The 10204-nt window shown below is 37.1% G+C and overlaps 1 protein-coding gene, 1 long non-coding RNA gene and 1 pseudogene across 2 annotated transcripts; all 3 read right to left on the minus strand.

Moving 5' to 3' along the window:
* Positions 1-216: 216 nt before the first annotated feature.
* LOC140955113 (probable disease resistance protein At4g27220) lies at positions 217-2786 on the minus strand (annotated as a pseudogene).
* A 13-nt stretch (positions 2787-2799) lies between these two features.
* On the minus strand, positions 2800-4193 carry LOC118052502 (uncharacterized). The gene is made up of 4 exons (XR_004688200.2): positions 4059-4193; positions 3732-3930; positions 3328-3411; positions 2800-2991 (listed from the first exon to the last, which is right to left on the minus strand). It is a non-coding gene; the product is annotated as an uncharacterized lncRNA (long non-coding RNA).
* Positions 4194-6925: 2732 nt separating this feature from the next.
* On the minus strand, positions 6926-10045 carry LOC140955151 (putative disease resistance protein RGA3). The gene is made up of 5 exons (XM_073406949.1): positions 9773-10045; positions 8968-9133; positions 7856-8136; positions 7163-7504; positions 6926-7057 (listed from the first exon to the last, which is right to left on the minus strand). Exons 1-5 carry the CDS (start codon positions 10043-10045, stop codon positions 6926-6928), a joined length of 1194 nt encoding a protein of 397 aa, XP_073263050.1.
* Positions 10046-10204: the final 159 nt, after the last annotated feature.

Here is a 10204-nt window from a genome sequence, read left to right on the forward strand (position 1 = left end):
CAAGTTATGCCGATGAAGATTCGCCAAAGCAATTTCCGAAGTAGCCCGTTAACCTGCATAACCATTTCCAAACACCTAAACTTAATTCGATATTTTATTATATTTATATAATCAAAGTATAAAACCAGTAAGCACCTGAACTTAATTCAATATTTTATTATATTAAGGGCAGACTCATATCATACTCAAGCCTTACAAAGAGACGAAGGACATCCTTCGCGTTAGGATGCTCCCCGCTCCACTACTGACTCCCACCATTTTTTTGAACTTGGATAGATGTCTCTGAGAGAAGGGGGAGGAGATGGCTCGCCATTTTCAAGCAACGGAAGACAAATTCCCATCCTCTTCAGCTTCTCACAATTCGTTACATGAATTAATTGGAGAGAATCGCAAATCAGTTTTGCACTGCAAATGCTTTTCAGTTCTGGTAATCTACTCAATAGCAGAGATCTTAACTTGGGGAGTTTGAGATCGGTGCTGCTTTCTTCACCCATAACCCCTTCTTCATCTGATCTTGTTCCATCTATTATCTCCTCCATTTTCTCACATCTATCAACTTTAATGCATTCCAGGTTTACGAGGCTTGGCAGCAAGACAAGAGGGAACAACTTCTTCATGCTCTTACAATCATAACAACTAAACTCTTTAAGACCAAAAAATATTCCACTATAAGATGGAGATGGTGGTGGAGCAGAGCAGAACCAAGAAGATGAAACCAAGCTCTCCATGCTATTGCAATCACTAATCTTGATAGCCTCCAGTTCAGTTGCATTCTTTATTAGAGACCAAAAATCGCATAAACTTGTTGCATCATCATTATTATGAATGGTCAGTTGTTGAATGTCCTTTGGGAACATGACCTGAAAATCTCCATCTCTGTCGATACTCAAGTTACCCCAAACAATTGTTTTCCTTCTGCATATATTATAACCATAATAAGACTTATACAGTAGTAGTCCTACACGAATTTCGTATCTGCTTAGTGATTTGGTTTCATCCCGAGATTTGAGATACTCCACGTAGTCTGAGTAACCTTCAAAATGGCATTCCAAACTTTCCAACTTCCTCAAGCATCCCACTTCCTTACCTTTAACTGTTATGGGAACATATTCTTCTATTCTATTGCTAGTTTCAGGAATCCACTCCTTCAATACAAAGACTTGCAGGTGAGAGAGCTTAGGTAACAACCCACTAGGAAACTCCTTTTCACCACATCCACTCATTCTAAGATACTTCAGGTTGCATAGACATTCCATACCTTGAGGCATCTTTTCAAGTGCCCAAGTACCAGAGAGATCTAACCTCTTCAGTGCCTTGAGCTTTTCTAATGACGGCACATGCCTTAACATATCACAACCAATGAGCAATAATGCAGCGAGACTCACCAATTCAGAGACAGAATCAGGTAGTTTTGTGATACCTGTATAAGACAGATCAAGAACCTTGAGCCCATGTAACTGCTCAAAAAATGAATCTGCAATAAATTGCAACTTTGCGTTTCTGCATAGCAATAGAGTTGAGAGATTGGGACATCTCGGTGAATGGCTACAAGGAATTTCTTTAATTTGGTTTTGCATCATTGAAACTCTAGTAAGATTCTCTGTCCACTCCTCTGCACCCGGTAATTCTCTTAACTGTGCACCTGCTTTGACCATGCCTTGAGAGTTCGCTTGTAGTATTTGGATGGCCATATCCCTAATCAAGTCATGCATCTTGACATATCTATCATCAGCATACCTAATCAAGTCATGCATCATGATACCAGTACCAATCCATTTCTTAGAACTTTCCAATAGGCAGACTCTTTCGAGTTTATTCAGCATTGTGTGGCCTTTGTTAAATTCTGCCTCCCTATTCTTTAGCCCTTTTATCACTCCCTCGTCAATCAAATAAGCTATCAAATCCTCTCTACGGATCATGAAGTCCTCCGGGAATAATGCACTGTACAAGAAACATTGTTGCAGTGCTGAATCACTTAGATGGTTATAACTAAAATCTCAATATGTAGAAAACCTCAGGCTCCATATCATCTTTTCTAACTTTTGATTCTCTCAATTCCTCCAATGCATTCCTCCACTCACGTACGTCAACCACTCCCCTCATGGTTGCAGCCATGGTTATAATTCCTAGTGGCAAACCAGCACATTCCCTTGCCACAGATTTTGCAATTTGTTCCACTTCCGGAGAAAGTGCTACGTCGTGTCCAAATCTCTCAATAAACAAAGCCCAAGCTTCTTCCTTCGAAATAGGATTCACTTTGATTATTTGTTGGGTACCCATCTGCTGACAAACATTTTCTAATCGTGTTGTAACAATCAGCTTGCATCCCTTAACAGCTTGGATAGGAACTCCCACCTTGCGTAGCTCAATAGCCTTCCACAAATCATCTAAAATCAAAACCCATTTCTGTTTCTTCGTTAATTCTTTTGACAATTTGGAAGCTCTATACAGCTCCTCATCTTCATTAGAAAGATCTAAACCAATCCGTCGGGCGATACTGTTTTGCAATTTATTAATGCTGGTATCTTGTGAAACAGTAATCCAGTAAACATGGCAGAAAGTGCCTGGTCTTTCTAGAAGCTGATTATAAATGTGTGTCACCAATGTGGTCTTTATTGAGCTCTTCCATACGTATTTCAAGTGCGTGATCCATTCTATCTGCTGCTTGTGTCGTTCCTGCATCTCCTGCCAAATTGTCGACTTCATTATTGTTTTGTTCTTGTGGAGTGGTTGAAATGGCATTATCATTAACATTGCTTGAACTTGCCATGCTTTTATGTCTTTTGTTGGCACATGCATAGCTAGAAAAGCTGCTTCTTGAACTTGTTTAGGAACTCTTTCACAAATTGCAACACCACGCCCTTTCTCTCCTGATAAATGCCATTTGATCCTTGAAATGGAAGTATCGTTAGGAAATTGACGCCCGCAATAAATACACTTCATCTCCTCAACATGGTGCCAAAATGGGTCAGTTGATTGAACCATTTTGCCCTATATATAAAACAGAGTCAAAATATTGAAAAAAATTAATTGCAAAAGGAAAGGTTGAGACTAGAATAAATAAAAAGAAAAAACAATGAATTTGGTATGAACTCCTTAAGGCAAGGATTATAAAAACAAAGAAAGATCAATTTATTTATATTTGGAAAGCATTGATGATCCTAACTCCAAAGTTTCTCAATAAAATTTCTACAATAGTTACATGTCAAACTATTAAAACACCAAACTTACACAGTTCAAGTCTAGAGAAAAAGGATTCAAACAATAGTTACATGTCAAAAACGATAACAGCAACAAAATGAAGAAGATGAAGTATAAATACTGTACCAGGATTCAAAAGAATCTGAAGCTAATTGCTGGGTGAGTTAACGTGTGGACGCACCTCAATGTTGAAATTCCGGAAAAGCTGATCTGAAAATGTAAGCGCAAGAATATGAGAAAGAGTAGTGTGACAAGTCACCTATCAAGCTGACAAGAGGCACTCAACAGACAAAGAAACCTTGAGCAGCTGTTTTTCAAGATAAGTAGTTGAAGTTGGAAGCAAAATGAACATGTAAGAACAAAGCTATAGTATGAGTTGAGTACAATTATTGATTAAGCAACTTTATATAACTAAGTTGTACTCACAAATTCTACAACTAGATGGGCACTTCTATTTGGAAGAGCCAAAACAAATAGGCGTAGAAACAAAAATTAGTGGTAGAAAAACAAGAAAAGAGAGTAGGATTTACCTTGCAAGCAAGCAAGAAAGATGGTTGAACTCCAGATGAGATGATTCGATTCAATCAGAAACAGGAAGCACAGATCATCAGGAAGGGTTTGAGAAATTTGGTAAGGGAAATTAGGAAGTCAATGGGTATAATGAGAGAGATCAAGCAGAAGATAATGTCAATGTTGCAGTAGCTAGCTACCATGATAGCAACAGCTTTCCTACAAAAGATTATATTATTATAATAATTAATTATTGTATTGTTTAATAAGAAGGAAGTTACTTGGAAGGAAGCAACAGCTTTCCTACCGAAGATTTATATTATAAGATATAGCAAGTTGCTTTTAACCTTTAATTTTATGCAAGTGCTGCCTTTTGCTTTCAATTTCGAATTTCTCAAGCCATTCACATTGAATGCTAGACCTTTCGTCTACGTATCTAGTCGACCATTCCAAGACTACCATTTCAAGCCGCGATGGAAATGAGAAAAATCCATAAGGATAATGCTAGACCTTTCGTCTACGTATCTAGCTAGGAAACTCCCTCAATCCCTCAGAAAATGAGAGAAGAGTTCCTCTAAACATTCATACTAAACCTCAATTTATTAAAATTATTTTATTTTTATGTTTTAAAAGTATTTTTTAAAAAATTTCAAATTAATATTTTATTAGTATTTTTAAATTGTTTTTATATTTTGATATTAAAAAAAATTAAAAAATTATTTTAATACATTTCTAAACAAATAATATATTTTTATGAAAAGCAACTACTACTACAATATCAAATATCAAATGTTATAAAAGCAAGAACTCATTAGAAAATGGTGTAAGCACATGTTATAATGTTTTGTTAATTCTAAGATATATACAATACGTACCTGATTAGAAAAATAAATAAATTAAGCAATGATCTTCAATTGATGGCAAAATTTGATTTCTAATATCAAACTCACCTCTTAATTGCTAATCTCAGTCTACTCTCATTTTTGATAAGGTAATTAATGGTATTAATGTTTTTAGACAGTGGATTATTAACTTTAGTGATTTTCACAATTTTTGCTCCACTTATATGTAATTTATACTTTACACGACCAGATTAGGTTATCCCAAATCACTAATAAATGTCCAATTATCATGAATTATAAATAAAAAATGACCCAAGAATGGAAAAAAAATCTAAATGTCTAATTATCATGAATTTCATAACCACACCTAAATTATAATGAAAAAAGAAAAAACTATCACTGAATATGGAAATTAAAAAAAAAATGAGCACGGGAAAGAGGGAAAGCATGGTGTGGAATATTAAAGATTATAGTAATAATTATTTTTCAAAATGGTTTTATTTTTAAAATTTTTTATATATAACTATCACCAATATATATTAAAAAATAAAAGAAAAGATTAATTAAAAAAATTAAAATGTTTTCTCATAACCAATCAGCATCGAAATGAGGTGTGTTTTGGAATGGCGATCAGATACATTCAACTTTAAAACAGGGGTCCCTCCCTCACAATTATTAAATGGTCAAATTTGGCATGGCAAGGCTAAGAAAATTATAGTAATAATTGCTCCGTAATATTTAAAACTTTTCACATTCTTAGTTAAATCTTCTTCATCTGTTCTGATTAATTGTATCACCACCTCAGATTGTAGCTGTTGGAGCAGAACCTGTAACAAGTCGTTTTGACATAAATGGAGCAGTTCTTTCACAAATACCATCGGGGCTATTTTCCTACTCTTTAAGCATTTGGTATTTCAATTCATCAAGTGCAGACGACACCAAAGGCAGAACATTCTGTGGTGTTCTTGACAATTCGACACATTTTTTTTCTGAGGATTAGGTCAAACTACCATTAATTTTTATTTTTCTTGTATTCTTTTTTGAACAGTAACGAAATTCATTGATTTAGCAAAGGGCAAAGCCCAGATAACAAATAACATCCACACTTACAAGGATTTATTCGTCAGGGATATTGATTTCTTGTATCCTCTCTCTTTGAAAAACAATGTTGATTAATTAATCTATGCTCAGTATAGTATTTCCAGGACTATATATTCTTTCTTTAATGTGTTAATTAACTCATCAGAAGATGCAAATATATATGGGCATAAAAGATATGGTGGAAACTTCAATTTAGTAACTTCATAAAAATTGAATTCTCAAATGTTAAGAAAGAAATACAACACAAAATACATTACATTCAGGTAAGAATTCACATCCATGCCCATATATATTAAAGCACTGCTATATTTGCGATAAGCCGCCACCTGCATTCATTTTCTTGCTTTCTGACAAATCTACTTATTAAGTTACGTTGCATACAAGTAAGAATTCATATCCATTCCCATAGTAAGCTCTATTATTTTTGTGATAAGCTGCCACCTTCGTCCATTTTCTTGATTTCTGACGAGTATATTTATCTGCAAAAGACAACAGAAAACTGTGCAGGCCACACGTTTATCCACAATCCTGCAGGACAAACACTATTCGATGTTAACACTGCTGTTACCTTCATCACTCCATTTAAACACCAATTTGTTCATTCTTTTTTTCACGCAGTTTTGCCTTCTCGGCATCTTCTCTGTCTCTCACTCGCTCAAGACACCATATCTCCAATTCTCCTCTTAGCTCATTCAAACATCTCAGCTCTTCAATTTTATGATCTGGACCCACAACAAAAATTGGCAACGTTGTAGACGTGTTAAGAAGCTCACATCAGCTGGCACTAGGTTTTTATCATTAAAATGAAGGTGTCTCAAGCTGACTAAATTTCTCATTTTCCTGGGAAGCTTTTGAAGCCGAAAACAATCAGTGAATCTTAATGTTTCCAAATGGTAGAGCTTTGTGATGGATTCTGGTAATGCTTTGATATTGGTATGGGAGACATCAAGATATCTCAAATGTCTCAGCTTGCAAATTGAATCTTGTAATTCTGTGATATTAGACCGTTGCAATTTGAGAGTTCTCAAGCCTTTGAATTTCCAAGACTGATTCAATACATCAACCATTGAGAAAACAGTACGCAACTTTCTAGCATCAACCGCTTGAAATGTTGACTCAACATCCCCACAAGAAATGAGATTAAGATGAAGAACATGAGATGCACATTAACAGCCGAACCCGGCTCTGGATTTAACGTTTCTGCTTTTGAGACCTGTAATGCAAGATCATGCACAAGATCATGCATCTTGCAACTTGTTACCATCCCATACTCATTTCCTCTCAACATCTTGAAAAAGGGAATTTGCAAGCAAGTCATTGAAATACTTGTTGCCCATGTCTTCCATCCTCTGATTTGATGGCCCAAGAAAACCTTCACCCATCCAAAGTTGAATTAGCTCTTCCTTTCAATTTCAAAATCTTTAGGAAAAATGGAACAGTATGCAAAACATTTTTTTCAGTGATGGAGATGACAGGTGATCAAAACTGAATCTCAATATATCCAAAGCTTCATTTCCATCAGCGGAATGCCAAAATCTATTGCTTAGAATTGACTCCCACTCCTTTGTCTCCTTTTGGCGTAGTGTTCCTCCCAAAACATTAGCAAGCAATGGAAGCCCCCCACATTTCTTTGCAATCTCTTTTCCAATAGATTCCGAGTCTGCAGCTAATGGTGCTCCTCCACCGCCACTCACTTTTTGCTTGATAATGGACCAACATTCATCATCTGATAGTTTTTCTGGCTCGAGCTGAATCCCAGGAGAAGTCTCCATCATGCTTGCTACTTCCTTAATGCGGGTTGTAACAACAACAGCATTCCCATTTTTGCTTTTAATTTTTAACAACCCATCCTTCAAACCATTCCATTTATTACGATTACGATTCCACACATCATCGAGAACAAGAAGAAATGTTTTATTTTCCAGCTGTTTCTTTAAGGTTTTGAAGAATTGCATCAATATTCTCCAACGCCCCCGTAGTTTTATCTATCGTTTGCAACATTTCTCGTAAAATCTTCACTTCATCAAAATGAATAGAGACACAAACCCATATTGTTTCATCAAAAAGCTTTCTTTCCTTGACTTCTTTATAAACATTCTTTGCTATAGTAGTCTTTCCGAGGCCAGCCATCCCCACTATAGGAACAACCGAAAGGACATGTTGGGATTCGGTCAGCCATTCCACAACTTTAGAGACATCACCCTCCTTCCCACTACAACTGCTGAGGTGTCAGCTGAGCTGTCAAGGAAGGAATCTGTCTGCCGGGGTGGATCTCGCCTAACTTCAGAGCGATTTGCCAATCCAAGATCACCGCCAAGTTTCAGGATTTCATCTAAGGCTCCATGGATCCTCTTGACTTTATGACCCATTTTCCAACGGAATACAATAGGGTTGTGGAGTGAAACAAAATCACATACCTTTCCCTTCTGTTCATATTCAAACTCGTCTAGAACATCTTCAGCATCATGAGCTAATCTTGAAGCTTATCCAGCCAACGCTTCACACCATCTTTCTCATTTTCCTGGGAAGCTTTTGAAGCCGAAAACAATCAGTGAATCTTAATGTTTCCAAATGGTAGAGCTTTGTGATGGATTCTGGTAATGCTTTGATATTGGTATGGGAGACATCAAGATATCTCAAATGTCTCAGCTTGCAAATTGAATCTTGTAATTCTGTGATATTAGACCGTTTGCAATTTGAGAGTTCTCAAGCCTTTGAATTTCCAAGACTGATTCAATACATCAACCATTGAGAAAACAGTACGCAACTTTCTAGCATCAACCGCTTGAAATGTTGACTCAACATCCCCACAAGAAATGAGATTAAGATGAAGAACATGAGATGCACCATTAACAGCCGAACCCGGCTCTGGATTTTAACGTTTCTGCTTTTGAGACCTGTAATGCAAGATCATGCACAAGATCATGCATCTTGCAACTTGTTACCATCCCATACTCATTCCTCTCAACATTCTTGAAAAAGGGAATTTGCAAGCAAGTCATTGAAATACTTGTTGCCCATGTCTTCCATCCTCTGATTTGATGGCCCAAGAAAACCTTCACCCATCCAAAGTTGAATTAGCTCTTCCCTTTCAATTTTCAAAATTCTTTAGGAAAAAATGGAACAGTATGCAAAACATTTTTTCAGTGATGGAGATGACAGGTGATCAAAACTGAATCTCAATATATCCAAAGCTTCATTTCCATCAGCGGAATGCCAAAATCTATTGCTTTAGAATTGACTCCCACTCCTTTGTCTCCTTTTGGCGTAGTGTTCCTCCCAAAACATTAGCAAGCAATGGAAGCCCCCCCACATTTCTTTGCAATCTCTTTTCCAATAGATTCCGAGTCTGCAGCTAATGGTGCTCCTCCACCGCCACTCACTTTTTGCTTGATAATGGACCAACATTCATCATCTGATAGTTTTTCTGGCTCGAGCTGAATCCCAGGAGAAGTCTCCATCATGCTTGCTACTACTTCCTTAATGCGGGTTGTAACAACAACAGCATTCCCATTTTTGCTTTTTAATTTTTAACAACCCATCCTTCAATACCATTCCATTTATTACGATTACGAATTCCACACATCATCGAGAACAAGAAGAAATGTTTTATTTTCCAGCTGTTTCTTAAGGTTTTGAAGAATTGCATCAATATTCTCCAACGCCCCCCGTAGTTTTATCTATCGTTTGCAACATTTCTCGTAAAATCTTCACTTCATCAAAAATGAATAGAGACACAAACCCATATTGTTTCATCAAAAAGCTTTCTTTCCTTGAACTTCTTTATAAACATTCTTTGCTATAGTAGTCTTTCCGAGGCCAGCCATCCCCCACATATAGGAACAACCGAAAGGACATGTTGGGATTCGGTCAGCCATTCCACAACTTTAGAGACATCACCCTCCCTTCCCACTACAACTGCTGAGGTGTCAGCTGAGCTGTCAAGGAAGGAATCTGTCTGCCGGGGTGGATCTCGCCTAACTTCAGAGCGATTTGCCAAATCCAAGATCACCGCCAAGTTTCAGGATTTCATCTAAGGCTCCATGGATCCTCTTGACTTTATGACCCATTTTCCAACGGAATACAATAGGGTTGTGGAGTGAAACAAAATCACATACCTTTCCCTTCTGTTCATATTCAAACTCGTCTAGAACATCTTCAGCATCATGAGCTACATCTTGAAGCTTATCCAGCCAACGCTTCACACCATCTTCTGTCGCTGGCCTTGTTGCTGCATCTCGCAACACAGCTTGAATCATGGTCAAAGAATCTACGAGGTTTTGCAGCTGTCCATTCAGTCCCCAAGCAAGTCCGATCCCTTCAGCAGCTATGGAAATCATCCTTCTCAAGGACTCCTCCACGGAAAACGTAAGAAGAAGTTCTGCTGCCATGTTGTCTTGTTTTTGTTGGGGAAATCAAAGAAGAGATATTGAGCTGGGGAAAGAGAGAAGGGTGCTGTGAAATATTAAAGAGAAAATGAAGCGTGTTTTGGAATGGTGATCAGATACATTCAACTTTAAAGCGGAGGGTCCTCCCTCACATTTATTAAT

This window comes from Populus alba, chromosome 19 (genome assembly GCF_005239225.2).
Source record: "Populus alba chromosome 19, ASM523922v2, whole genome shotgun sequence".
NCBI classification, from domain to species: domain Eukaryota; kingdom Viridiplantae; phylum Streptophyta; class Magnoliopsida; order Malpighiales; family Salicaceae; genus Populus; species Populus alba.

Bases quoted from the DNA above. Each gene is read 5' to 3' on its own strand.
- LOC140955151 (XM_073406949.1), bottom strand. From the start codon at position 10,045: ATGGCAGCAGAACTTCTTCTTACGTTTTCCGTGGAGGAGTCCTTGAGA. The intron at 9,134-9,772 runs GTATGTGATTTT...ACCCGCATTAAG, and splicing joins AATATGAACAGAAGGGAAAG to GAAGTAGTAGCAAGCATGAT. The intron at 7,058-7,162 runs GCTTTGGATATA...TGAAATTGAAAG, and splicing joins ATTCCGCTGATGGAAATGAA to GAAGAGCTAATTCAACTTTG.